Raw genomic sequence first — 27,002 nt, 5'->3', positions numbered from 1 at the left:
ATTCGATATTCGACATAGTATTACATAATCAACCGTAGAGAAATGAATACAGTGGGATTTCAAGCTGCGAGAAGCCCTAATCCTGACCCTAACCCTAAACTAGCCTGTAATAGGAAATGATCTAACTTATTTAATTAATATCACGTGATTTGGACCGATATTCGATCGAATACGAATATTCGAGCCGATATTATTCGACCTAAACCTTATTTGTCGAATACGAATATCGAATATTATTCGAATGCCTTTCAAGAGTCGAATATCGAATACGAATATTGGGAAAAACCGCCGATATTCGTATTCGCAACAGCCCTAGTTTAGCATCCAGTATCCCGTCTAATTGTTGTACGAACGATAGTACTTAGAACATTTAGCAATGTGGTCGTGGAAGTCTCGAGGCCGATGATGAGTTAAAACTCGAAACTTTAAGTGCTCGTGGGGTCCATTCTACTCGTCTTTGGGACTAATAGAACTATCACGGAACGCGGACGCGCAGTCTCCCATCTAGCTAGTGACGGATCTGATATGCGTTGTCTAGGAGAGAGCGAGTGAATGCACTTTATATACGATTGCTTTCAACTTTCGGGACAAGCCGCGCAGATATGAGTCGAAAATGAGTGAGATGCAGCCAGAGGACAAACCTCTTCGACCGTTCCGTCTCCTACGGCAAGATTTTCGTCATTTGAGTCAACGATACGTTTCAGATTGGACAACCTTCAACCAGTTGATTGTTGCAAGTGCAGTGTTTGTATTCTTCTCAAACTTATTGCCAGGACTTACGTTCGCGAACGATCTTTATGTTTTGACAGATCGTACTTGGGGGACAATCGAGGTCATATTTAGCACGGGCCTCTGCGGGGTAATATTTTCATTGTATGACATGTTGAAAAAAATCGCAGTATCAAATTGCAGCTAATAGAGGACTGTCTGATAGAGCGTCCGCCCAACCTCTTACTATCCTTGGCGTTACCGGTCCTTTTTGTATATTGGCGGAAAACTTGTATTCACTATGCGAATCGTCATTCGGGGTATGATTTCCTATAGCTATCCAGTTCTTGGTCATGGTCGCTAAATCATGTTGAATAGATCCCCTTTCTGCCCTTCATGGCATGGTCGCTGATTCACGCTGCGTGGATGCACTATCTACTAGCAATATTTAACGCCCATAATTGGACAATGCGCTACGTCACGACTTTCACCACGGAAATATTCTCATTGCTGAACAGCGTGATTTACTTCCACAAAGCAATCCAGGAATTGCAACGCGTTCACAGTCAAGCTTCTTTTGCATCCTTTCTCTACGCGATAATTGGCACTGTTGGAACACTTCTGGTTGCCATTTTCCTTTCGACAGCAGAAAGGTGGAAACCCCTCTTTCATCGATACATCCGTATGGGACTTTCTGAATATGCCGCCGCTATCAGCATTATCATATTTATAGGGCTGCCCCACGCAGGTGAACTTGCGACGTTAGATAGAGACACACTATACATAAGCTCGTCATTTCGCCCAACGAATCCGGAAAGAACAATCTTTTTCGTTCAGTTCTGGCACCTTCCGGTGAGCTGGGCTTTCGCAGCAATCATACCAGGTTGTATTATCACTATCCTATTCTTTTTTGATCACGAGATCAGCAGTGTCATATGCACCGAGAAACGTTTCGGAACTCGGAAGCCAGGCGGCCCTGCTTGGGATATTTTTCTGCTGGGAACTACTATCGCGATGTGCGGTATCTTAGGGATCCCACCTGCGAATGGTCTGCTTCCACAAGCGCCGTTACATTCGCAAAGTCTCCTGCACCGTGAGATTAAAAAAACACCAAGTCATGCTGTCAGTGAAGAAGAAAAGTCTGAGCCCGATGAATATGACACTGTTTACGAGCAGCGTTGGAGTCACTTTCTGCATGCAGGCGGCATAATGTGCTTCGTTAGCCCTCCCTTGATGCACGTGCTAGGACTGACACCAACTAGCGTACTGGCTGGACTGTTTTTATTCATGGGGGAGCAGAGCCTTTCTCTGAAGTTAGTTGCCATTTTTTTCTGTGGTGATTTGTCTTAGCCCGTAACTAACTGTTGAAATAGTCCTATTCTCTTTAGAGTCTTTTATCTCCTCACCCCTTCGTCTGAACTTCCGGGGCTTCCGGAAGGTATTACAGGCTATTGGCCTATCCATCTTTATACTATTTTCCAAGTCTTGATCACCGCAGGCATCTTTGTTGTCACACTCACAAAAGCTGGACCCGCATTCCCCGTGCTAATCATTGCATTAATCCCTCTGCGGTTGACAATAATGAGACGGGTCTGGAGGAAAGAGATATTGCGGTACGTCGATCAGTGGGCAAGTCGCGATGGGACTCCAGAGGACATGGTCGACGAGGAAAGAGTGACTCAATTGCAAAATGGGGATATCGACCAAGATATCGAAGGAGTCGGAATTGTACAGACGTCGAGCAAGTGCGTGTCAAAGGAAGTATAGGATTTTCATGTAACCCTGCAGACCCATACTACTATTATACATATATCTTGATACAGAGTTTCAGATCTGTCAATCGTGTCGCTCAAGTTTTGTCCGTTTTCCGATCATTCCTCTATCCTTAGCTGCATGGCAGATAAAGAAATTTATTAAACTGCCGACGGAAACTCTAGGTGAGCAAATATTATCAGATTCCTTCTGCACATCAATACGTGGCGTAATCGAGACTGCGCAAATCAACACGTGGCCCAATCGAGACTTCGCAAATCAGTCGACTAATGTCCCAAATATACTCTAATAATCACTAGGTCGCCTGGTCGGTGCCAACTGCTGGTTCGGTGCCGGGTCCACCAAAAGAAGATTATTCCTGCTGTCATTGCGGCAGTATGTCTGGTACGCGGACTAAACAGCACAAAGGGATATTATTGATTCCTGTGTGTACCATGGTCATTGCATGCACCATTATCCAAACATTATGCTGGCTCTATAGCAGCCTTGTGCGGTTGGGCGGGCAGGACATGGTATTAACATATTAGGTCCGAGAACAGGCTTGGCCACAGAGTTCCAAGCAATAACCTTAAATTGACGTTTCTTGGGAGTAAGAAGTCAGGGAGCGCCGCTCGGAAACAACAAGCCGCACAATTCAGCCGCGGTTGCAGTTACAGCAACTAACTCTCCAAGCACGGGTCTCTGCGTCTCGTCACCAGAGTTCTACTGCAGGTGTCTTGACCTATTTCGGCTGTCATGGCAATGCTTCTCCGTAACCCCGGGCGGCTGAAAATCCCCGGATACACGCTTTTGGGAAGTGTTACCTACCCGGTTTCGTGGCGCACAGCCGTCATATAAAGCAAGGCCGCATCGAGGCCGTCAGTGTTCTCCATAGCTTCTAGTTGTTACACCAGAGGATTATTGCTGACTATGGCAAATCCTCGTCGTCGTTACACTATATTTCAAATCCCCAAGTCATCACCTGACCTACCTGCACTGGCCCAAAAATACAAAGCTGTTCGCCTATCTGCCCTGAACCAGACACCGGAGGTGTACTTTTCTAGCTTCAACATCGAATCGCTCTTTTCAGACTTCAACTGGATGGAGCGTTTAACAGAACCAAACGTCGAGATCTTTATATGTCTTGCACCGAACACCACTGCCGACGACCGGGTTGTGCAGCCGCTAGATGCCGAATGGGTTGGTGCCTTGACATTGAAGGGCCCAATATCTCGGGAGGATTTCGAGGTCCTGTTCAGGGGTCCAGAAATTACAACTGTCCACGAAACACGGTGGCAGCTGTACAACTTGTACACTGCTCCTGATCATCGAGGGTTGGGCATCGCCGCTGTGCTTTTCAGAGCCGCTATGGAGCGGGTATACTCCTACACGGAAACAATGTTCCCAGTCGAGGTTTCGGAGAAACCCCGAAGCGTAAGAGTGCGGGGAATGGTCAGGGAGAATCAGACAGGTTTACTGGAGACATATCAAAGATACGGATTCGTGGAGGTGGCCAAATGTTCCCGGGCCGAGGTGCTCAGTACTATCGGTGATGCTACATTGGTTCCAGTGGAAGAGGTCCAAAAATGGCATCACAAGTGCAATGCGGTCATAGAGTTAGTAGCGGAACTGCCACAAGGGCAGTTAAGTGAGTCTCAGAATTATTGACCGGACTGTTGAGCAGTTCACGAAGGAACGAGGTGATCGTCCTTTTTTTGTTCTGAATCACAGGGTGCATTGAATGAGGTTTTAGCACGTCTTATACATTGTGTCTATTTACCTATCCGTAGAACGGGAGTTAGCTGGTCCGCTATTCGTAAGCAGCGTACACTATGCACCACGCATTCCAATGAACACTACCAACTGCTATCGCTTTTATGGAGAGAAATCGGTGCGGTTGCAGTTAATATGAAAATTCGGAGACGGAATTCACAATCTTACAAAGGAAATCATCTTGTCTACATGCTTAACAACAAAATACTATACGTCAACTCCAGCCAGATTAGGACCAGGTACCCGAGGGAACACCAAAGTATCCAAGATCTGCCGGAATAACCTTCAGAGTAGCAACGCCCTTTCCATCAACTCCAGCGTTCTGCACCGTAGTTCCCCACCATTTCAACGACTTTGGCTTGTACTGCAACGCCAAGAAGATGAGAATACCCGAGAACGCGGTGCCAGCCGTAAAACCACTAGTGATGATATAGTTATACTTGGACCACCAACCAAGATAGCGTCGGCGAACGTAGTACATCATGATAACTGAAAGATAGAGGCCGGGCGTGTAATAAGACAAGTTGTAAGTCGAGCCGAACAGCGTGAAGCCACCAAGGAATAGGACGGGATGGAACGATCGAAGATACTTCGGATACCGCTCCCTCGCAAAGTACAAAGGAATCGCCATGAGCGCACCAATCAAGAAACACCACTTGATCATGGGATAAAGAGTGTCCAGAGTCCGGTCGGGACCAATAACGCCAAAAAGAAGACTGCCGGAATAGATACTGTGTGACCATGCGCAAGTAAATTTGGCTCCTTGGTTCCAGCTGCAGAAGTTCTCAACTGTATGAGCAAGCTCCATCGCGCCCGCAGTGACAAAAACCTGCACAACCGTCCCAATGAACTGCCCACGGAAGACAGCACGAGGCGGCAGTTTCGCGTAATGAGCTAACTTCTGGTCTCCCACGTAAGTCTCCGCTTGGTCTTCAACACAAAATCCCAACGCACGAGTGAATACACATGCAACGCCGTTCCCTGGAATCATGTAGCCTCCAATAATAGTTCCCAACATATTTGTGCTCATGAAGAAACCGGTGTAGGAGTACAAGAGCATGACGGGAATTGTAATGACAATAGCGACGATAATAATGACAACAGTCGCCCAGACTGGCATCGTTGTGGGGTAGCACTTCATCACAACACAAGCAACAACAAATGAGACTGCCAGGATAATAAGAAACCACCAATCCGGAACCTCCTGGTATTCTCTCATCATGACCGACAATGAATCCTTGTACTGGGCATAAGTCGACACCTTGCGATTCCTCAAGCCATTGTATAGGCCAACAATTGCGTCTCTAAAAGTGCGCCACTCGTTGAGAAGAATATAAACGAACGCCAGCGTGTATATGGCAAAGGAAGCGCACAAGTACATGTAGTAGCCGGCTGTAACGTAAGGAGGAGAGTACTCCTTGTACTGTTCCAGATCGAAGAGACCATTGCTAAGGACACGCGTGAGGTTGTAATCCTCTCCATAGCGATCAAAGATATCACTGGTGTTTGGCGGCATGTAGGCAGTGTACTGGAAATTGGTGTAGTACAGAATTAGCAACACAATTGCCGCCACGACCATACCAGCATACCGATTCGCGTAGGTAAAGAATGGAACGACCATAGGGGAAGCATAGTTGAGAACCGACCAATCAAAACTAGCAATGGGATTGAATCCGGCGCCAATTTTGGAGCCAGTAACGAAGGCGAGGTTCTTATTGTTAGGCGCGATCCATGTCATCCAGTTGAAAGTACTGAGAGCGGTGAAAAGAAAATCCGGAATAAAGAAGTAGACAAACGAGAAAGCGAGGAGGATGTTAAAGAGACGATACTTGCTAATCTTCCATCCATTGATCGTCCTCTTCGTCTCGGGGGTAAGCAGCGTGCGATTGAGCTGAAGAGTCGGCAGCATTGTGGGCCAGACGGCTTTGAAAACGTCATCAGTCAAATACAAGAGTAAACGTAATCGAATTCTCCTACTAACCTTTGCTTGGATACACACACCATCGTCGTAGGACGCCAGCCATACCAAAGCCAAAGAATTGGCAGATGATATTAATGAGAATGCTGAAGTCATATGTGGCCCACGTCTGGTTGTAGAAAATCTTCTCTCGGATGACTGGAGCATACTGACCCCATACGGAGTTCTGGGCACCGACATTGGTGATAATCGTAGCAAACATCTGCTCCTTGAATGTCCACGGTCCAGGATTCAGATCGATGCTCCACTTCCATATCCGAATCTTACGGTGAGGCACAACCTTGGCAAGAAATTGACCACATGGAAGAAGTAGCAACTGGATAACTTGGGACGTGAGGGTGAAATGGGGCTGTCGGAAATAAATAAGCTGGTTGATGAAGCCGCCGACAGCAACCCAGAAGATGCCAATTACGTACGCACGAAAGGTCTCGACTGGAATGGTAGGATCATCTGTGGGAGAGCACACGGACCGAACTTCGGGGTAAGGTGAATGATACTTCATCAGTGCGGCCTCAAGGCGTAGGTCAAGGTCGTAAAAAACTGGTCCTTTTCCATACACTTCTTCGCCCTTCAGCAACTGCTTTATTCTGGAGAGCGTACCGGCGGGAAAGTTTATATCGGTAACATGGTATTCGTAGGAATATTGAAGGATCTCAATTGCCTCTTTCTGGCTTATACTCTGCACTTTGTCCGCAAAGAAATCGGCGCCGCCCTCAGCCAAGATATCGTCCATATCACCGGCCTCGCGCATTCGATCAATAATGACCTCGACATCGTGCATGTGCTGTGCGACGACGTCAACAACATTTTTCTTCTCGTCCAAACTGTTGTCGTAGGAACTTGTCTCAACTTCTTCATTCGACGTGGCAGTAACGGGAGCCTTGAGCTCGTAGTTCTCGTCATATTCCGACATCTGCAAATGATTAGAATATGTCAGGTATACAGAACAGCGGACATACCTTGAAAATGGCGGAGCAGGTGCCAAATATTGCACGATGGCGCAACTACAGAGACGGGAGCTGTCAAAATCGACAGATCGAGCAGGGACATATATATAAGGGGTTGCTGATATCTGATAGCGAGAGCCACTAGCTCGTACGCAGCTCTGGTAGCGGCCGGCAATTGGGTCAGGTCAATTGTCGTGCTTCAAAATTCCGGAGTGCCGGCAAGAGAGTTAACGTGCAACAAGCGGTTGATCCAGCTGCCAAGAGTCCCAATTGTAAGAAACCTACGAGCTAGCTGACCTATTTTCGAATAGATACAAAAAGTTAGTGAAAGAACGTGATAGGCAAGCATTCGCCACAATACGAGATTTGCAAGCTTACCAACTGCCTCGCCAAGTGAACCGACCCATATCGCCATTCTGACCGAACTCGAGCTCCAGGTTCAGCTTGTCTCAGGTAGTCGAGTTCGAGCTCGTGCTAGATCCGCCTGAGCTCGTGCTATTTCCTTGTCGAGCTACCAACCGTAGAAAGTTACAAAATATTTCGGGCCTATCGCCTCATATCTTGAGTGTGCGATAGGCCAAGTTAAGTTTCAGACGGGCGGCGCGCTTGCATAAGTCCTGCCCGGTCCATGACGCCACGCTCGAGCTGGCAGCAATCGTCCGTTGGTTCGGCCGTAATGTTTTTTTTGCATCTGTATCCCTTGGAAACCAGCAGAGTACCACTGTCATCGTTTAACTCTTCTATTAGCAGGTTCTTGCAACTTAAACATGGAAACTACCAGAATTCAGTGATCCCGGTTATGTTATCGTGGACAGTGAGCGAAACCAATCGATCTCCTTCGGAGTACTGCTGCTTGGCAACGTGAACCTTGCCAGTATCTCGAGCAGTCGCGGATGATTGCATATCCACGACGCCAGCCACTCAAGTATAATTGAATGCTTGTCGTTACAAATCCGGCGGTCCCTGCCCGCCACCGGTACCTGCCGTTACTACGCGCAGAGAGGATAGTGTGCACATCACGGGACTGAGGCCCTGTTAATAACGTCTAACGAACTATGGAGTTTGAGTACTCACGACTGGCTTGTCCTGGGTTGAGACGTTCGATCTTATCTGGCAAGGGAAACCCTATATGAAAACACAAGTTCGGCATTTAGCGATAACGAACTCAATTTACAAGGGCAGGAATTAAATTGCTCTACTTCAGATCAAGACCAGGTTTATTTGCGTAATAGCCGTTAAACTGTCGAAATCCTGCAAGGATATTGCGCATGGTTCTCTTCGGGCATGCATTGAATGAAACCGATTGCAATCATGGCCCTGGTGAACCGATTGACGATCCACATGCCACTAAGCTCGTCAGCGTTAGAACATTCGCAATCGGACCGACCTATTTGCCCAGCGCAACAAAGTATAAATTGGTCCACGTTTGGCTAGCGCAATCGGCCTATTATACGATATGCCGATAAGCGGCTTCGTGCGGTGGTTCGCCGAAGTTTGGCTTACAGTTCTTGTGCCTGAAGTTAATTGGTCGTCCGGGCCAAGTGCGTTATCAAGGGGTTAATTGCGGCATCAGCCTAACCTACCGATTGGCCGTCCAAGAGTCCAAGGCCCAGCTGCGGCTTCCCTTGTTGCGTGCTTACGGCAAGTATTAACAATAATACTTCTTGGACTACAGCTGAGCACGCACAGTCCTGCGAGAACGTTTTTCGTGGCGCCGATGGCTTTTCCATATTCCAAGTTGGGTGGTGGGGACACAGCGCAAATGGATTAGGGTTCGTTGAGATTGTGCTTTTGCGATAGCTTTCCCAGCTGACCGTACCGTGTCGTTATCACCAACGGGCATGGATCGTTCAAACCATATCTACGTTGTAAGCTGAAGGAAGCACTTGTCTACGATAGTTTCCAAGGCTATGGAAGATTTCATATGGCCAGATATACCGCCTCCGTAGTGCCACCCTTCGATAACAACTCAAGGAGGCGCTTATACATTACTCACTATAGTCCTCTAAATCCCGTTGCACAGTCCCACGGTCTAGCTCGTCTCGCGCTCCGGCGTTGGATCTCGGCGATTTCTAGGACGTTATATGCGACCCTCCTATCGTTCCATCTTGCAAGGTCCGGTTTGCGCCCTGTTATAGTCCGGGACGAACACTCGTCCAGGAATCCGCTTGGAATTTCTGGGTTCTTTGTTGGCTTAATCTCATGAATGACGTAAGCATGGGAAGGTTTGCTGCGGCTTATTGTCACGTGAAGAATCGAATACCGTGGTAGGGGCTGTTCCGAATACGAACATTCGCAGTAATCGACTATATTCGTATTCGTTATTCCCAAATGCCGAGTATTACGAATAATATTCGATGATTTTATTGCGAATAATATTAGTTATTCGGCGAATATTATAATAATCACGTGTGCCGCTTTCTAACCTGAATAGGCTAGTTTGCCGCCATTTTAGATGTAGTACTCGACTGCCACTTGCCTGTGTAGGACAGCAGTTGACTTAAGATGCCACAAAAAGAATATTCTTATACTGTATATCGGCAGGACACGAACGGCCCAAGTCTCGGGATCCCATCCGCTGTAGCAGCAGCAGAAGCTTGTTATATTCTCGTGGTTGGTTTATGTATTGATAGATTATGGCTCAGGATCATAACTTATAAGCCCCTTCTTAGTATCTTGTTGCTTTGTAAATGAACTAATTTCATCAGTTTTGAATAACTATGGTGAATTACCAATTGGGTTGTGAACCAATGTGCTGCATCGGCTGGGACCTAACCTGATGTGGGGAGCTAACCATTGGCAATAAATCGGCACGACTACAAGGGATAAATCCTTTTGCGTCTACAATTTCACCTGCTGATTCATCAGTCAAACCAACACAATTAATTCGGTGGTCCCCAGAACATTCGATATTGTTCCCATTTGTGCATTGAACACCACAGCCACAGCCACATCTTCAATGCCTTGGTTGACACCACCATTTGCTCCCCAATAGAATTGACATATGTGTACTGGTGATCAAAATGAACAACGTAATCTCTGCAAGACCGGTGCGGTTGGCCATCGTTAAGATTATCCGCTGTTAACCCAAGTGACGAAGGTTCAACCCGACTCGGAAGACGAAGGTGTCATATCGATGCAAGATTCCACTAGCTGTGTTACACAATAATAGCCCACATATGCAACTCGGGGTTTCCACACAAACGCCTTTAACGCAGTCCCACCATAACCTCGTTGGCGCTAATCAGTTGCCCTCTAAAATTAATTTGAAACGGAAAACTAAATCATGACATAGCTTTCCGACGGGTTGCATGATTCATGCCCCGTAGCTAGCTATTAATAAATAAACCGATATGAAGTGACTGTAAACATTACCTCGGCTTTACGGCGTTCTATGGCGGTCTCGCAGCTGCGGCAACCTCTGAAACCCTAATCTTATGATCCCGCCTGTCAATCTGTCACGATTCAATTACGCACAATCATTCCTGTCCAGTAGCCCTCACGCCTCGAAGTACCTGACGACCGAGAAACAAATGACCCTAACAAAACAACAATATAACGCGAGAGGAACGCGGCATCCCGTCACGCAAACGATCCAAGGGTGCCGGCACCAGCAACGACAATTAATTAAGATAGAGTGCAATCAATGAATTGGACCGTGTGCTGGCTTGCCGCCGCGCCACCTCATTAAAGTTAAACTTATTGCTGACATACAGACGGTTGGCGCCGGATTAACCTTAAATCATCCCAGCCGGGCCGAGACTCGACGGCAGCTGTCTACTCTCTAGTCAATCCGGAGTCTTCCCAGTGATGAAAATTGTCATATTTCAGTAGGGGCACTAACGGCGCACTCTGAGTTGGTGGAGGAGCATTGGAGACCCGACAGAGAGACCCGGCGCCACTAATTGCCTGAGGAATGGCAATGGTACAGTCGGAACAGCAGGCATGTGGCGCGGGAGCAGGACGGTGCTTGAGTTTTCTGAGCTCTACAAATCTATATCTTTCTTCGATCCGTCATTTCTAGTCTTCAACTTCGCTTGGTTACTTTGAAATCTGCGCCAACCATGGTCGCCACGAAAATAATGATACAGTTCATTACTATAATGACTATGATGACTACTGCAAGTTTTTCACTTGTAGAGAGCCTCGACAGTGGATATCAATGTTCGAGGAGACACAAGGCTAATGCCAATGACTGCTTCAAAGCCGCAAACCTCATGATTGGTAGCGACACAGTCAACCTACGAAGCGCTGCCTGGACGGTCGACAATTGCGCAATCGTAATTAGCAGGGTGTATTCAGAGCAAACGACGAATTTGACGGAAATATCGGCTATCGTCACCGAACTTCAGTCTAAATGCTTTGGAGTCAACGCCTTGGAGAGGAGCGGCGTGTTTCAAGGGAATAAGACGCATCCGAAAGTATGTCTCTGCGGCAGAGGCAATGTAGCATCTTGCTACTAAAAGAAATACGTGTGTCTTAAGAGAACGAATGTGTTTGCATGGTAAGACCAGGAGAGCATGGGGTATCAGCGCTTATGCTATACTGATAAACTCTCCGGGGTTTGCTAAGGCTTAGTTATACCACGAGATTGCAGACAAGACTGCTAGTCTCCTCAATGCGACGTCAGAAATTTCTAATTAATACGTATGTTGCATTCGCATATGATCAAACTTCAGTGGGATGAAGGGATAATGAGTTATGTGATAGCTGTAGGATGTAGGACCAGCTTAACGACCTCACTGCGTCGTACGATTGTTGAATCGTTGGAATTCGGGTTGATTGGGGACAGATTATTTTGTCGTTGTGATTATCAATTTCTGGGTTTCTAGACGCTTCTTGGATTCTAAAGTAAATACTTATACTTCTTCTTTACCAGCTTCGTCTTATTAGATTCATTAATCCGATGCAAAACTCGGGCGCTTAAGACATTGCGATACTTGGTGTCAACCTCAGGAATCCACAAAAACGACATTGCGATACTTGGTGTCAACTTTAGGAATCCACAAATGCAGTGACTAAGGAGAAGACGATCAGCGCTAACAATGGGTATTTGAGTGTCACCATCATGCGAGTCTTGCAGAAGCATACAGGACAACCCAATCGCGTGAAGTGTTGGGGGTCGGGCTCAGGGCTAAACCAAATTGCGAGATTCAGACCATACTCAATGAAGCTTAGGTGAAATAAGAATGTAATTAATTTTAATCTCGAGCGATTGTGCTTGAGCGGAGCTGCAAGCGGTGCACTTATATCACCAATGTCATCGTCATTGTGAGGATGCGGATATCCGCCAAATTTTCCCATATCCGCATCCGCCATCCGCCTGTAAAAATCTGCAAAATTCATTAATAGTTATTATATATCTAATTTCTTCAAAAATTTCGCAAAGATCAGTAACATGATATTTAAATTTTCTAAATGGACTCGCTGTAGCGGACGCAACTTATTTGGTCGGTGATCCCGGCTACATGTGAGAGTGTACGACAGTGCTAGCATAATGCAAGGTAAGGGTTAGGGCTAACCATGACCCTAACCCTGTTCGATTTGACCTTTTTTTCAATTTAATTAAGAATTTTCGGATTATCCGCCATATCCGCCATCTGTATCCGCCAATCGAAAGTATGGCGGATATCCTATCCGCCAAATCCGCCTATCCGCCTATCCGCCTACAGCCCTGCTTCACATTGCAGTGCGATAATGCTTGCGTTTCGCTTTTGTCAATTCCTGAAATTTGGTTCCAATAGCTTGTGGAATGCGTCAGTACGGTTTTCGCAATGTATTACCTGAGTCAGTGGCTCAATCCACTCAATTATTAGCCTGGTCCACTGATTGATCTATTAATTTGATTCAATTTGATTCAAATACTACTACGGAATTAAAGTAGTCATTGGATTTGTGAAGGAATATATGTTGAGTTCTTTGCTGCAATCAACCTAGCCCTCCACATCACTTGAACTCTTTTAATAACTTCAAAACCCTCGCCGGAGGTCTGTATTGCTTCGGCACGGTGGCGAGGTCGGTCCTTATCGCTCTATATATGGCTGTGGGTGATTTCTGGCTATACAGCGGCTTGGCCAACCGTTATTTGGACTTATCTGGGGTAATCTGAGGAAGAAAGCTGAGAATTGTTGATTATGAATATTGATTTACTGCTTGTATGTATCATTCAGTCGACTCGTGACTACAGCACTCGCACAGCATTTCCTCCTCGGGAGTTTCAACCAGTCCCAGTAACCGCGTGGCATGTGATACTTTCGCTTCTCCTAACCGGCAGTCACCCCCAATCATGCTTTCAACTAACAGAGGTAAGACAATATATAAATAATGGCACCGGAGTGTATCCTGTCCGTAGCGTTGCTTCTGTCGTCCTTGCGAGAGCTATGAGACTGTCATGGATCACAGAACTTTACTGGATGCTCTGAGGACGATTTGCATGTCATTGCCGGATGATGCTCGCTTTCAGATTCAAGTCGCTCGTCAACACTATGATGCTCGACTCCTGACCTGCGCACTTTTGAGTGAATGTTACTGCCCCAGTTCAATAGCAGACAATTTGTGGCACGATATTGTCTTCCTTCGCAAAAGAGTTAACATACTGTCGACGGTCTTACTTGTCAACGGTGTCTCGTCGCTTCTTGATGTCACGAGCTCGTCGGGTAGACTTTCTCCAGTACCGGGTCTCACATGGCAAAGCGCAGCCCTGCGATTCTCTGAATCGGATGAGCTGACAAAGATAATCTTGGATTGGGCGCTCAAGATGTTTGAGGATTTGTTGCTTCCCATAAGAGGCTATGTGGGACGAGTTTGGACAGCTTTCGACTTCCAGTTGTATTCAGCCCCTTACTTATTCGGCAAGCAACGGGTTAGTTTGGTACTTATTTCCAACGAGGAGGCTTCAGCTGACAGTCGGCATGTCTAGATTCTCGATAGGGATGGTGTAGTATCTTCGATTGGCGTGGCAATTGATTCATCAGCAGCGGAGGAAGATTTAGAGAACGCTGGACCGACCAGAATTCGAAGCCTTGAAGTGACCAATATCATGCCGCACGTGGTCTCCAATCATTCGACGGTGCAAATGCTTTTTTCTGTGTTTGCTGGTACCAATGTGGAGTCTAAGCTCGACGCCCAGCACATAAAAAGCCTTGCTAACTTGTTCTGCACCGATCAGTTCAGCAGCGCAATGTTTAAGAAGTTTTTCATAGGGGTTGAATGCTTGGGCGAGAGATACCGACTGCGTTATTCGTCCTCAAAGCCATATGGCGGCAGCACGAGGACCCTTCATCCAGATGGTGAAGAGGTTACCTTCGGTGCGGGCCCTCGGGGTCATGCAATCGAGTTTCCGGATAGAGAGCTATGCAATATTCATTTAGCGATTGGCAGAGTTCTTCACGCAAGCGGGGTAGGCGAGGTCATCGACAATTTATTGGCAGACGAAGCTGGACTTCTGGGTAACGACGCCGGGATCTCTGCCTTTTCTGATAAAATAACATTGAAAAGAGCGCGAGATTGTTTGTCTCGAGTCATACCCAAACGTTAACACCGCATTTGGGCTTAGTGTACGCAACAGAAGTTGCCGCGTTGCCTTTTAAGTGAAATTGGCTAAATCTCTGGTAATATTACGATTTCGTGCGGGAATGGCTAGTTGTCCACAGCGCATCTGGAACCGGCGGAAGGACTCGAGACGTACCGGTCATCGTGTTGCGGGTTTCCTTTTGATTGCCCTCTGGACGACTCTTGTTCTGGTCGACTTATGTAATCGTGTAAACGTAAAGAACGATTGCGGGGACCAACTTCGCTAGTAGTGCTGGATTTTCGGGTATTTCACACGAAGTTCCAAACCGATTGTAGATTATAGCAATATTGCTTCATGTCAAACAGCGAAGCGTATATCTAAGAGGGGGACTAAGATACAGCGAGCGTATTGTCGTTCCTGCAAAGCTCTCGTTCTGAGAACTATATATTTCACAAGATGACTGTCTAAAGTTTCCATACATGCGGGTTCACTATATAGCAGCTTTGCGTCTTTGCGTCGTGTCCGGTACCTCAGATTCGTGTGTGCCTAGGATAGTGGCTATTGCGCAGGATCACTATCCAATTAAATAATCGTCCCAAAAAGCTAGCTAGCCAAGTCGTTGTTTTTGAAGGTATCTTTGACAAAAGAGCAAAAACCTTCCGTTGCTTCTGAAAGTACACCATGCAGAGATCGCTTTGTGTTCGAACAATAGCTGTTCAAAACGCCATCATTAAGCCAAGGGACCAATAGACAAATGCCCAAATAATTGAGACAGACCCTTGAACCACTCCAAAAAGACAACTAGCAGTTCGGATCGCAACATAAACAGGACTATGATTCCAGCTTTTCAGTGTAAAGCATGCAAACCTTTGAATACGCGACATATTGAATGTGACCGAGCAGCTGTTCCCGCGCACCGCCTCACCGAGGGCTGTGCTGCGCACGGCCGCTGTGGCCCGTGACCTCGTGCCAACCGAATCTGACTGGCTCGGCTTGCGTCATCAGTCATTCCGCAGTACTAAGCGTCTGATGGGCTGGTGCTCTACTCCTTCGTCCACCTGTCTCTATCCATATCAAATTCTCTTTCCTTTCGCTTAAACAAGTCAAACGATGCTCTCGGCTACATTCCGCGAGATGGTAGTGCTGGACGGTGATGACCAGAACGTTTCCATCCCGAAGGGTCCTGCGACCGTATTGGTTATTACGGTGATTCTGTTTACAGTCACAGCCTTACTGCTGCAACATGTCGCCACTGTCATTACAACTCTTGCCGCGGTCGAAGATCCCTACGAAGGTTATCGTCCTTTAAGTAACGAATCGAGCGAACATCTAGTATTGGAGGATGACGACGTTGATGCTCACCCTCAGCTTGAGGCCGATGGCAATGGAAGAAATCGGGTGTACGGCGGAAAGAATGTCTTCGTGACATCCAGCATTAGACGAACACTGGCATATCTTCGACAGGAGGCTGGTCCATGGGCACCTTTCCGTGGAATGTCCGCGAATATAGTTCAGGCGGTCGCCAGCATCCTCGTCAGGCTCATCTTGGGAGGCTTGTTGTGGCCATTAACGCCACGTATCTTTGAACCGCTTCTCGGCCCCCTCGTTTGTCTCTGTCTCGCGCCATTTTCCCTAATCTTGACACAGTAAGTCACGCAAACTTATCAGTCGTGAGCCGTAACTAACTTGACTAGCATCATCATCACTGTTCCATCGCAGCGGACCTGGTTCACGCTCATTAGGACTACTCCTCTTCGTCTGAGCATGCTTTCTCTGCCTGCTGTCGCGGTTGAGTTTATTGCGAATCAAGTGGCGGTTATTCCCTCTACTTTGGTCTGCAATTGGTTTCTTATGCGTAGCATGACAAGCATCGGCTCGATATTTTTCAATATTTTTGTGATTCTGTTCGCTATTGCGCTCTATGTCGTGCTTTTCTTATTTGTCACTTTGCCGGCTACTGTTGTTCGCCGTCGCGTCCAAGCGTCCCTCCTTCCCGAGGGCGAGGAGCCAATTATTCCTTTTGACAGCAAGACATTGGGAACAATCGTGACTATGCGAGATGCAATGTACAGTGTGACAAGCACCTGGAAGTCGTTTAATTCGTCTGATAGACTGAGATTGTTTAAGATGTACGTGAAGTTCATGGTGATCTATTTTGCGCTCTTGGTGGTGTTTTGGGTTCTAATTTTCGGAGAGACGTTCTGGATGGTGAAGGAGAATCCTGAGATTGGACGTCGTCTGAAAGATGCATTCAGTAATGGGCAATCTTAAAACTATGTCCCTATTGGATATGTCTTGAGAGTGGAATAGTCTTGGTCATAGTCGTTATAGTGGACGAGTCTATATTTGTTGATTGCGCCCCTGGACAGCACATTTATCAGTGCGAAATGATGTATCTACGTAGCATATTAAATAACAATTTTTATTTGCTGTTTGGTTATCTTATCCGCTTGATCTGAGATGTCGTGATTTGCTTGGCTATGACTCTGTGGAAGTGACGGCGCGCTGCCCACATGACGTAACGCGTTGACATCACGCTTTTCAACGCGGGTGGACTATGCCGCATGACCATAGCGATGAGAAGTTCCATCTCAGAGCCAATTCTCGCCGTACAAGCGTTCTCTCGTAGAAAACGCACACAATCACTCTTACACTCTGCTATATCTTCTAATCGTCTACTATTCCGCAGAATGACTGGCGTTCGCTCGCTTATCCAATCGGCTGCCGAAGAATTGCCTGACATTGACAACAGTTCGTTCGGCGCTAAATTCGACCGCTTTGGCAGTTGCAGAATAGTTCTTATAGGTGAGCAACAAAGCATCGAGTTCTCATCCTATGTCTGGATAAAGGCTAATGTGCTCATCACTTTGCACCCGGTATAGGTGACGCGAGCCACGGCACTTCTGAGTTCTACCGGGCACGGGCAGCCATCACCAAGCGACTGATTGAAAAGCACGGCTTCACCATCGTCGCAGTCGAGGCGGACTGGCCGGACGCTCGGGCAGTCGACAGATATGTCCGGCTGGGCAATGTTTCAAGCAAAGATGTCGATCCACTTGCGGCGTTCAAACGCTTCCCGACATGGATGTGGAGGAATCAAGAGGTGAAAGAATTTATCCAGTGGCTGAAGCAGTATAACCAGCATCGTCCGACTGCTGAGCGGGCTGGGTTCTATGGGCTCGATCTGTACAGTCTCAAGACGTCCATTCGCGCTGTTCTGGATTATCTCGATAAGACTGACCCTGATGCAGCTAAAGCGGCGCGGCAACGCTACAGTTGCTTAGCGCCGTGGCTGGATGATCCAGCGAAGTACGGTTTAGCAGCACTGAGGCGTGGTCAGGCGCCATGTGAGGAGGCCGTCGTGCGAATTCTGGTAGACCTGCTCTCCAAGCGACTGGAGTATGCTCGACAAGACCTTGAGGGTTTCTTTGATGCGGAGATGAATGCACGGCTTGTCAAGGACGCAGAGGAGTACTATCGGGCTATGTACCTCGGCTCTGACTTGTCGTGGAATCTGCGAGACGCCCACATGTTCGATACACTTGACAGGTTGCTCAAACAGACGGGTGGCTCAAAGGCGGTAGTGTGGGCCCACAACAGTCATGTTGGTGACGCACAGTACACCGGCATGGGCATGCATCGCAACGAAATCAACATTGGACAAATGTGCCGGGAACAATATGCCAGTGACGTGGCCATAATTGGATGTCTAACACACGGCGGTACTGTTGCCGCGGCCCATGAATGGGATGGGCCGATGGAAATGATGAAGATTCAGGCGTCCTTGCCTGAAAGCTATGAGCACATTTTTTACAAGTCCCAGCTGTCTACCTTTCTCCTCGACTTGCGAGAGGGCCAGCATGAAGAACTGCGTGAAGCCCTCATGGAAGCAAGGATTGAGCGCTTCATTGGCGTGATTTATAGGCCACTAACGGAGCGATGGAGTCATTACTCCGAAGCGGTGCTACCGAAACAGATGGATGCTTTAATGTGGTTTCGTGAGACCAATCCTGTGACCGCCTTTGAGACCGACCAGCCACAGTATCCAGCGTCAGTTGACGAAACTTATCCATTTGGACTTTAACCAGGGTTACTCTTACAGTACTAACTGTGACTTCGCAGCAGATATAACAGTTTTAGGACGTGAACGGTGCTTTCTGGCTGTAAGGTGAGTTCGGGGAAAACGCGCTCGTTTTGTTGTTGCGCTCGTTTTAGCCGTTTATCTAAGTATATATGTTGTTCGTCTACGTCAATTGAACCACTGGCGTTTGTGCCTCTGAAAGACAGATAACGCATGAGCTCATTGATAAGCCTCTTTCCAGTAACTTGCATGACCATTTATGTGTGCCAATTTTAGATTTGCGTACCTGGAAGTTACTCAAGCTCACACTCAAACATTCCCCTTAACCTCAACCCCGCGGGCGATACATCGCATGTCAATGCATCATCATTGCGACTTGCAATCCTACTCGGCACGTTTCACGGTACGAGTCGCACCTCGCCATGATTCACATCGACGAATTAAAGCACTATGAGAGAACGAGTACTTCTCGCCATCGACTAGTCAGGATGTAGCTTATCGTGCAAATGAACTTGCCGCCACCATGCCCGATTTTGTGGGTCGCGCGTAAGCAGCATTGTCGTGCGGCTGTGGCGCCTGTACGTCTTTCTCTGCTTGCCGCGGAGTGCCAATGACGCCACATGCCTACGGCCAATCTCTGCATTCGCTTTTCAAGGAGCATGTATGAACTCGACGTGTACGTTGTATCTTATCTAGTGCACGGAAACCTCGAGACCTGCCTAACTAAATGACCTTATACCCGGGTTGGTCCGTGTGAGAGCAGACGTCTCGGTACTGTGTATATGGACGGTTTGTGCTTGAGCGCACGCACGGTTCAGCAGCTTGATAATCTATCTGGACGTCAGCGTCAGCGCGTACGTTGCAACGATATCGTGGAAGCTAAGGGGAAGATAACGTGCTCTTCAATTACCACCTCTGGCCAGTAGTGAGCGCGACGCTTATCATCTTCTAGCTTTTCTTGACTACGTCGCTACTTTAAGCGCGCATTGAACAAAAAGCTTGATAGCCAAGACAAGGCTGTGTCCTCACATGCCTGCGCCACTTGTACTTCTTAGCGATATGGGTCCAGGCTTAGCTAGATCAGTGGCTACCCATATTCGCGCTTGACATTCCGCCATTTCTCACTGCCAAGTGATTCGTGTTGCTCGCCAGTCTTGTGCCGTACTTGGCTTGTCGGCTTGGCTGGCAAATGTCAAAACGCAAGATCGGATTAGGGCGAGGGGGGGGGGCCGGACAATGTGTTCCCTATGTATTTTCGTGGACATCTACTGAGTTGCGCAAGGCTGACACTAAGCTCTGGCCATATGTTAATTTCAATCTACCTGGCGCACGTCGGGACTGTGCTCGACAGAAACAAACTTGCATGCATCCGGAGCGAGCAGTCCGCCCAGCGACGGATACCTGCTAACACTGTTCTCGAAACCTGGATACTCTGCAACCTAATCGGGTCTTATCTCTGCCACACTTTTGCATACCCCCACATGACTCTTATCTCAGATGGCTGGAGCTCCTATATTTTGCTGGATACGACTGCTGGAGCTCCGATAATAAGTATCAGACGAGAACCCTCAGCTATTAGAGCGCAATCAGGATTTTGTGCAGTCATTCCCCACTCGGTCTGCGTTACCGTCGATTGAAAGACTGAGACTTTAGGTGGCTACCAATTATTTAAGACTTCTACATAAGATGCTAACGGCTATAGTAGGATGGCCGAATTCAATGAAAAAGTTTCGGGCGTGGTAGTACGCAGTAATGAGGCAGATTCCGGCTCCGACGATTTTGAGAAGAAGACGTTTGATGTGCGCGTGACGGCCATTGCAGACGAAGACAAGAATCGCATAGCCGAACGCCTCGCCACGGCTGGAAGAGACGTAGACGATGTGATCCACGGTCCAGCGGCCGAGTTTATTCTTGAGAAACTACAGTCGATGACGGTTGAAGAGTCACTTGGGATCCTACGCGAGGCGGCGGAATATCACGAGGACGACTTCAACTTTCCGTCAGACACTCTCGCGAAGATAAAGCTCCTGTTACAAGGCCAAGAGTCATCGAACTTAGATGTGGAGACCTATGAGCTGGAACTGAAGCTTGAGGCAACGCTAATGAAGTATCATTCTCCGTATCCCGAAGTTCGCGCTGTCTGTGACCCAATGGACGACCCTAGTATGCCGGTGGAGACCATCAGAGCCTACTTTCTGGGGATGATATGGGTTGCAATTGGCGGATTTATCAACGAGTTCTTCTCTCTTCGTCAACCGACATTATCACTTCAGTCGGCTGTTCTTCAAATCTTGCTTTATCCTTGCGGGAAATTCCTGCAATATACGCTTCCAGACTGGGGCTTTACTTTCCGGGGCACACGACACTCACTCAATCCGGGACCGTGGTCATACAAGGAGCAGATGTTCTCCACTATCATGGTCAATGTCGGCTCTGGAGGGTCTAACTTCATGGGCTATGTCGTGACTTTGAAACTCGATATGTTCTTCGGGCAGACGTGGGTTAATTTCGGCTTCATGTTTCTCATGAACTTTTCGACGCAATTCTTCGGCTTCGGACTGGCTGGTATACTGCGCAGGTGGTGCATTTATCCAACAAAAGGTAAAATTCCATTAAATCGAATTAAACCTATTAAATCTAATATTTTACAAAAGCCGTCTGGCCTACCATTCTTCCAACGCTGGCGCTCAACCGTGCGCTCCTGATGCGAGAAGATTCGCGACCGGTCCACGGGTGGACGATCACAAAGTACAAGTTTTTTTTCATCGTGTTCGCGGCATCGTTTCTGTACTTCTTTGTTCCGTCATTCTTGTTCACGGCACTTAGTGTCTTTAATTGGATAACGTGGATTGCACCTAAGAACACAGTCCTCGCAATTGTGACTGGATCTTACCTAGGCCTTGGATTCAACCCGCTGACTACTTTCGATTGGGCAGTCGCAAATTATTCTACACCATTAGTGGCGCCATTTTTTTCGACAGTAAATCGATATACCGGCACTCTTATCGGTGGATTAATGGTTCTGGGAATGTACTGGCAAAATTACAAATGGACTGGATATTTTCCTATCAACACTAACAGCGTCTATGACAATACAGCAAAGGTATACAACCTTACGAAAGTCGTAAAGCCGGACTCAACACTTGATGAAGACAAATATAAGCTCTATTCACCACCTTATATCTCCATGGGCAATCTTATGACGACTGGAGCTGGATTCGCGCTATACACATTCGCCTTTGCACAGATGCTTTTGGGAGATTGGAAAATGCTCGTAGAAGCATTCCGCGGTTTCTGGAAAGGAATCCGAGACAGAAAGTCGTCTAACTATGAGATGTACAAGGATCCAATGTCCCGAATGATGTCTGTATACCCTGAGGTCCCGGACTGGTGGTTTGTCATAGTCTTTGTGGTTTCTATCGCATTTGGCATAGTTGCCTTTACAGTGTATCCCACCAACGCGCCAGTATGGGGTATGATTGTTATCTTACTTGTCAGTACGGTGATTATGGTCCCATCAGCGTTGATCTATTCTGTTACTGGGTACCAGTTGATGACGAGTAATCTGGCCACCCTCCTTGCCGGGTACATGATTCCGAATAATGGCATTGCGAACATGATGTGCCGTGTCTATGGTTATAATACAGACGAACAGGCAGAGGGTTTTATATCAGACCAGAAAATGGCACATTATGCGAAATTGCCACCCCGAGCTGTTTTCCGCGGTCAGATGATTGCGACCCTGATTCAGACATTTGTTACTGTCGGTGCGATTCAGTTCCTGATTAATTCGGTTTCCGATTTGTGCTCGCCGACGCAAGCCAGTCATTTTGTCTGCACATTCCCGCATTCATTGTACTCTGCGAGTCTGCTGTTCGGCGTTGTTGGTCCCACGCGAACTTTCAATCAGCTCTACCCAGTTCTGAAATATTCTTTCCTTATTGGCGCAGTCGCTGCTGTTCCATGCTACATTCTCCGCCGACTTTTCCCTCGCCAGTTGAAAAATGTCCATCCGGTTCTCGTGCTCGCTGGCGTATCGCGCTGGGGTTCGACTTATAACCTGTCCTATTACACTCCTGGAATGTATTTGTCGTTCATATTTATGTTCTTTATCCGCAGACGGTATCTCTCTTGGTGGACGAAGTACAATTATATTCTGACATCGGCATTATCAGCTGGTGTAGCATTTTGTGGGATTCTGATATTCGTGTCATTGACACTTCCCAAAGCGCACCTGCCATGGTGGGGAAATACGGTCTCCACAGCAGGTGTTGACGGTGCCAGGAAGGCGGCGCTATATCAGCTGCCACCGGGTACGACCTTTGGGCTGCCGGTAGGTTCGTTTGAGTGAGCATCGGGAATGGCCGTTGTTGGCGACGGTAAAAAGTTTCTATACTGGTTAAGACAGGGAATATCGCTAATTATAGTTGATGGTCGATATTTAAATAGGAAATAATACATGTATAAATGGATGGAGAGAAACCATATCATCCAAGAGTAGAGAATCTGAAAAGCGCTGTCTCCAGGATTCCATATCAGCTAGGCCACTGTGGACGTTTAGTGTAGCTCTGGATAATTTATTGGACGCGATTCGCTTCTGCCCCTGAGGCACAAGAATCAAGGGTATTGTACCAACTTTGCATGCCCGTTTCGTCAAAATCCGGCCAAGTGCCGCTGTCCGCCATTCGCCGCGGAGAATGGGTAATCCCCACTAGTTAGTCGTCTGCACGGTACAAGAACGTTACCCGGTTAGACGATAGCTATCGGTCACCGATAGTTTTGGCCCATCTTTAAAGTCTAATCTTACCGCTATTGGAGTGCCAGCAAAAAATGCTTACATTTTGCTCACACATTTCCGAGACATTGACAAGGACCTAGCAAAAGAGGATAGATATTTTGTTCCGGCTTCATGCACGAGGCATGGAGGAATGCGATGATAAATCCACGGCCATCGCCACAATCGCCGACATCGACCTTCCAAGGGGACGCCAGGACGACGAAATAGTGACTCCACCGCCTGATGGTGGATACGGCTGGGTATGTGTAGCCGCCTGTTTTGCGGTAAATTGTTTTTCCTGGGGCATAGTGGCGGTAAGTGTTCGCTTCAACAGCGTCTGACAGTGACTGCTGCTGATCAACCTGAATAGTCGTACGGAGTCTACCTGTCCCACTACTTGAATAGCGGCATTTACCCCGAGGCATCTTCCATCGATTTCGCACTCATTGGGGGCTTTAACTTTTCCATGGCAATGTTGGCGGCACCGCTAGTTACGTTTCTGACGCGTAAATTCGGCATAAGGTTCACAATGACCATTGGAGTTATTTTGCTGTCCGGGGGATTTATTGCAGCGTCGTTCGCAAATCGTGTCTGGCACTTATACCTTACTCAAGGCCTGCTTGTTGGTCTTGGTGTCGGATTTAATTACATACCAAGCATGGCTGTCCTCTCCCAGTGGTTTGAAAAAAAACGCAGTCTTGCCAATGGCATTAGTTCTGGTGGGTCGGGAATCGGGGGCGCCGTATTTTCCTGGGCAACGCAGGCTATGATTGATCGCCTTGGGCTGGCGTGGGCTCTTCGGGTTACTGGAATTATCACATTCGTCGGCAACATGACCGCCGCAATTCTAATGCGCGATCGAAATCACCACATTAGACCCACCCAGTTCGCTTTCGACACAAGGCTCCTCCGTCGGTACGACGTACTACTTTTGTTGTCCTGGGCCATCATCAGCATGCTTGGCTATATTACAATCCTCTTTTCACTGCCGGATTTTGCCATGTCCATTGGCCTGTCCCGAGCTCAGGCGACTGATATTGTCGGTTTTCTGAATATTGGCACCGCAGTTGGCAGGCCCATCATTGGAATTTGGAGTGATCGCTACAGCAGGATTGATGTTGCCGGATTGCTCACGTTATTATGCGGTCTTTGCTGCTTCGCATTTTGGCTTCCAGCTACGTCGTACGGGCTAACTGTTTTCTTTGCGCTTATAATCGGAGGAATCGTCGGCGTCTTTTGGATGGTCAGTGACTCCAATCAGGTTGACTTCGTTAAGGTTAAGAGCAATGTGCTAATAATTTTGCTGCATAGACCATCGGTCCGTTGTGCGTAGAAGTCGCGGGTCTTAAAGAGCTTCAGTCGCTCCTCTCTCTTGCGTGGACGTCCATTATATTGCCGACAACATGTACGTAATTATCTTTCCCATGCTTGTGAATTTTCTATAACTCTACGAATAGTCTCAGAAGTCATTGCTCTGAAGCTGCGACGTCCTGGTTCATCCAGGGAATATTTGTATCCCCAAATTTTTGCTGGACTATCGTATATTGTCGCAAGCCTTTTTGTGCTTGAGTTGAGAAGGGTGAAGCGTCGAGACCGTCAGAAGTGTGGATGATGACATCTGCATCAAAAACGGCAGGATTGGGGTATCTCTTGCGTTCTGAATCATTGTCAGTTCAAGCACTCATACTTCTGACTTTTTTGCTACTCGTTTCCTACGTTGGCTCGACGTGGCCCCTGGATGCTTGCAGTATTGTTGGCATCTGCAAGATCGGTTCAGAAGTTGTCTCCGCCCCAGCCGATCTCTCGGGTAGTTCCACGGGAAAACTCCGGCTACTACAGTTGACCATATTGTCAGTGTTATAGAGATATTGTGGTTGTGTAGAGAATAGAGATTTACATTATCTGGACTTTGAGGATCATGGGTTCGAGGAGAGGACGTATGTGACGCATAGTTCCGTCGCTTTTAGGACAGTTTCTAACCGCCACACTCTACCTTTGTTGCATTCCAGGTCGTGAGACTGTTGCCAAATATTACATAGTCGCAAGCTAGCGAAATTGGACCAAAGTCGACAAAACATCAACTGAACTAACAATCGTTCTGCTTATATCCAAACTGACATTTGTTGCGCTGCTATTAATCGATCTTCTCAACTACACAGGCTGTACCATACGCGCATACTTCTGCAAACCTGCCTTCGATTTCTCCGCCCTCAAATCTCATCGCGATAATCGCGTTCCCTCCTTTTGCCAAACACTCGCCAATCATCTTGTCGGCGGCTGAATTCCGGCTGTCGTACAACATTTTCGTCAAGATGCCCAACTCACCGCCAATCAGCGACTTGAAGCCGGCGCCAATATCAGCGATAATATTCCGGGAACGGACGGTGAGTCCATAGACCGTTGTGAGAACACGAACAACGCGATAGCCCGGGATATCATTCATTGATGTGACAAGAACTCCGCGGGTATCTCCGAATGAGTGAAGGTCGAGCGCGGCCACAACATCTTCCGCGTTTTTGGCCGAAGTCCGGGGCATGGTTAACAGTACAATCGCTTGTGAAGACGGTGTTGAAGATGGCGTATGAAATGTAGATAGGCCCAAATATAAATGGAAGATATCAGACCGAGTTGCTGACTGACTTGTCCCTGGCGACGGCCATACGTCTGTCGATCTTTCGTACGTGCTCGCTCATGGCCTAATGTCAAGGTAGCCTTCATTCAGCCGCAACGCTACCTTTGGCAATTTAATAGCAGCTTGGACCATAAACATGTGCAACCAAACATCAGAAAATGGCACAGCCCCATAGAGGAAAACTAGAATTTGTCCTGACTCTTTATGATTAGTTTAGATGACATATACGGAGAATATACACCACTCTTGCTGGTCAAATTATGTTGAAAAGACAACTGTACCCTCATAGTAAGATAGTAAATGTGTACGCTCTCTGGTTTGCACAAGGCAAACGGTAGTCACTCATGGTGTTCTCTACGTCATGATACTTGACACTACTGACGGTGAGCCGACGGGCTGGATCTCACTTATTATTAGTGAGTGCGGGTTCACGTGATCAAGGAGTGATTAGAGCCACATCGACTATCCTTTATTAGAGTTTAGTGTACCCCTGACTCAGGTACACATTTACCGCACCGTCGTTCCTCAGGCGACGGCCTGTACACGATGATCAAGAGATTTGATAGCAGAGTCGTACGATCGTAGATCCTTACTCTAGAGAGTATAGTAGAATGATTATATTTTCACACGCACTTCTATGTTCAGCAGTTCATGCAAAACTTTACTTCTTAAAGATTAGCTACAAAGAAAATACAGTCATTCACTAGAGAGGGGTATCGGGTCTTTTAGGCATCGAACATGTACATTAATAGTCCCTGTTAATACCTCTTGGAACGCAACAAGGTCTAAAAGACTATCTTGCGAGTTCCAACAACCCATCTTCTTGTCCACCTAGCTTCAT

General features: G+C 47.4%; 9 protein-coding genes across 9 annotated transcripts; 7 read left to right on the top strand and 2 right to left on the bottom strand.

Annotated features, from left to right (window-relative positions):
- Positions 1-613: 613 nt before the first annotated feature.
- Positions 614-2,475, top strand: POJ06DRAFT_235403 (HCO3 transporter family-domain-containing protein; the record flags this gene model as incomplete). Its single annotated transcript, XM_056185831.1, has 4 exons — positions 614-859; positions 900-1,028; positions 1,087-2,021; positions 2,082-2,475. 4 exons carry the CDS (start codon positions 614-616, stop codon positions 2,473-2,475), a joined length of 1,704 nt encoding a protein of 567 aa, XP_056045884.1.
- Positions 2,476-3,390: 915 nt separating this feature from the next.
- POJ06DRAFT_265298 (uncharacterized protein) lies at positions 3,391-4,128 on the top strand (the record flags this gene model as incomplete). The annotated part of the gene is made up of 1 exon (XM_056189066.1): positions 3,391-4,128. One exon carries the CDS (start codon positions 3,391-3,393, stop codon positions 4,126-4,128), a length of 738 nt encoding a protein of 245 aa, XP_056045883.1.
- Positions 4,129-4,295: 167 nt separating this feature from the next.
- Positions 4,296-7,263, bottom strand: POJ06DRAFT_49371 (OPT oligopeptide transporter protein-domain-containing protein). Its single transcript, XM_056191123.1, has 3 exons — positions 7,171-7,263; positions 6,215-7,124; positions 4,296-6,156 (listed from the first exon to the last, which is right to left on the bottom strand). Exons 2-3 carry the CDS (start codon positions 7,122-7,124, stop codon positions 4,463-4,465), a joined length of 2,604 nt encoding a protein of 867 aa, XP_056045882.1. The 5' UTR covers positions 7,171-7,263; the 3' UTR covers positions 4,296-4,462.
- A 6,328-nt stretch (positions 7,264-13,591) lies between these two features.
- POJ06DRAFT_265296 (uncharacterized protein) lies at positions 13,592-14,695 on the top strand (the record flags this gene model as incomplete). The annotated part of the gene is made up of 2 exons (XM_056189065.1): positions 13,592-14,020; positions 14,078-14,695. The coding sequence occupies 2 exons, from the start codon at positions 13,592-13,594 to the stop codon at positions 14,693-14,695; spliced, it is 1,047 nt and encodes a 348-aa protein (XP_056045881.1).
- A 982-nt stretch (positions 14,696-15,677) lies between these two features.
- On the top strand, positions 15,678-17,136 carry POJ06DRAFT_244616 (uncharacterized protein). The gene is made up of 2 exons (XM_056186517.1): positions 15,678-16,317; positions 16,366-17,136. Exons 1-2 carry the CDS (start codon positions 15,782-15,784, stop codon positions 16,940-16,942), a joined length of 1,113 nt encoding a protein of 370 aa, XP_056045880.1. The 5' UTR covers positions 15,678-15,781; the 3' UTR covers positions 16,943-17,136.
- Positions 17,137-17,250: 114 nt separating this feature from the next.
- On the top strand, positions 17,251-19,035 carry POJ06DRAFT_244613 (putative erythromycin esterase). The gene is made up of 2 exons (XM_056186516.1): positions 17,251-17,476; positions 17,554-19,035. The coding sequence occupies exons 1-2, from the start codon at positions 17,362-17,364 to the stop codon at positions 18,753-18,755; spliced, it is 1,317 nt and encodes a 438-aa protein (XP_056045879.1). The 5' UTR covers positions 17,251-17,361; the 3' UTR covers positions 18,756-19,035.
- Positions 19,036-20,107: 1,072 nt separating this feature from the next.
- On the top strand, positions 20,108-23,296 carry POJ06DRAFT_298777 (OPT oligopeptide transporter protein-domain-containing protein). Its single transcript, XM_056190660.1, has 3 exons — positions 20,108-20,405; positions 20,458-21,353; positions 21,407-23,296. Exons 2-3 carry the CDS (start codon positions 20,459-20,461, stop codon positions 23,101-23,103), a joined length of 2,592 nt encoding a protein of 863 aa, XP_056045878.1. The 5' UTR covers positions 20,108-20,405; position 20,458; the 3' UTR covers positions 23,104-23,296.
- A 153-nt stretch (positions 23,297-23,449) lies between these two features.
- Positions 23,450-25,402, top strand: POJ06DRAFT_49283 (major facilitator superfamily domain-containing protein). Its single transcript, XM_056191121.1, has 4 exons — positions 23,450-23,843; positions 23,900-24,772; positions 24,841-24,934; positions 24,987-25,402. The coding sequence occupies exons 1-4, from the start codon at positions 23,673-23,675 to the stop codon at positions 25,139-25,141; spliced, it is 1,293 nt and encodes a 430-aa protein (XP_056045877.1). The 5' UTR covers positions 23,450-23,672; the 3' UTR covers positions 25,142-25,402.
- POJ06DRAFT_49284 (uncharacterized protein) lies at positions 25,403-26,524 on the bottom strand. The gene has a single exon (XM_056191122.1). It carries the CDS (start codon positions 26,063-26,065, stop codon positions 25,664-25,666), a length of 402 nt encoding a protein of 133 aa, XP_056045876.1. The 5' UTR covers positions 26,066-26,524; the 3' UTR covers positions 25,403-25,663.
- Positions 26,525-27,002: the final 478 nt, after the last annotated feature.

Source organism: Lipomyces tetrasporus (genome assembly GCF_029532465.1).
Source record: "Lipomyces tetrasporus strain NRRL Y-64009 chromosome Unknown POJ06scaffold_2, whole genome shotgun sequence".
NCBI classification, from domain to species: domain Eukaryota; kingdom Fungi; phylum Ascomycota; class Lipomycetes; order Lipomycetales; family Lipomycetaceae; genus Lipomyces; species Lipomyces tetrasporus.
Note: the sequence above shows the minus strand (reverse complement) of the source record. Positions and strands in the feature narration are given on the sequence as shown.

What these genes read in the sequence shown, in the direction of transcription:
- POJ06DRAFT_49371 (XM_056191123.1), bottom strand. Translation starts at nt 7,124, where the DNA reads ATGTCGGAATATGACGAGAACTACGAGCTCAAGGCTCCCGTTACTGCC. An exon ending in GTGTGTGTATCCAAGCAAAG is followed by an intron (nt 6,157 to 6,214) that starts GTTAGTAGGAGA and finishes ACGTTTTCAAAG; the next exon opens with CCGTCTGGCCCACAATGCTG.
- POJ06DRAFT_244616 (XM_056186517.1), top strand. Translation starts at nt 15,782, where the DNA reads ATGCTCTCGGCTACATTCCGCGAGATGGTAGTGCTGGACGGTGATGAC. An exon ending in TTTTCCCTAATCTTGACACA is followed by an intron (nt 16,318 to 16,365) that starts GTAAGTCACGCA and finishes TAACTTGACTAG; the next exon opens with CATCATCATCACTGTTCCAT.
- POJ06DRAFT_244613 (XM_056186516.1), top strand. Translation starts at nt 17,362, where the DNA reads ATGACTGGCGTTCGCTCGCTTATCCAATCGGCTGCCGAAGAATTGCCT. An exon ending in TTGCAGAATAGTTCTTATAG is followed by an intron (nt 17,477 to 17,553) that starts GTGAGCAACAAA and finishes CACCCGGTATAG; the next exon opens with GTGACGCGAGCCACGGCACT.
- POJ06DRAFT_298777 (XM_056190660.1), top strand. Translation starts at nt 20,459, where the DNA reads ATGGCCGAATTCAATGAAAAAGTTTCGGGCGTGGTAGTACGCAGTAAT. An exon ending in GTGCATTTATCCAACAAAAG is followed by an intron (nt 21,354 to 21,406) that starts GTAAAATTCCAT and finishes ATTTTACAAAAG; the next exon opens with CCGTCTGGCCTACCATTCTT.
- POJ06DRAFT_49283 (XM_056191121.1), top strand. Translation starts at nt 23,673, where the DNA reads ATGGAGGAATGCGATGATAAATCCACGGCCATCGCCACAATCGCCGAC. An exon ending in TCGTCGGCGTCTTTTGGATG is followed by an intron (nt 24,773 to 24,840) that starts GTCAGTGACTCC and finishes TTTGCTGCATAG; the next exon opens with ACCATCGGTCCGTTGTGCGT. An exon ending in CATTATATTGCCGACAACAT is followed by an intron (nt 24,935 to 24,986) that starts GTACGTAATTAT and finishes CTCTACGAATAG; the next exon opens with TCTCAGAAGTCATTGCTCTG.
- POJ06DRAFT_49284 (XM_056191122.1), bottom strand. Translation starts at nt 26,065, where the DNA reads ATGCCCCGGACTTCGGCCAAAAACGCGGAAGATGTTGTGGCCGCGCTC.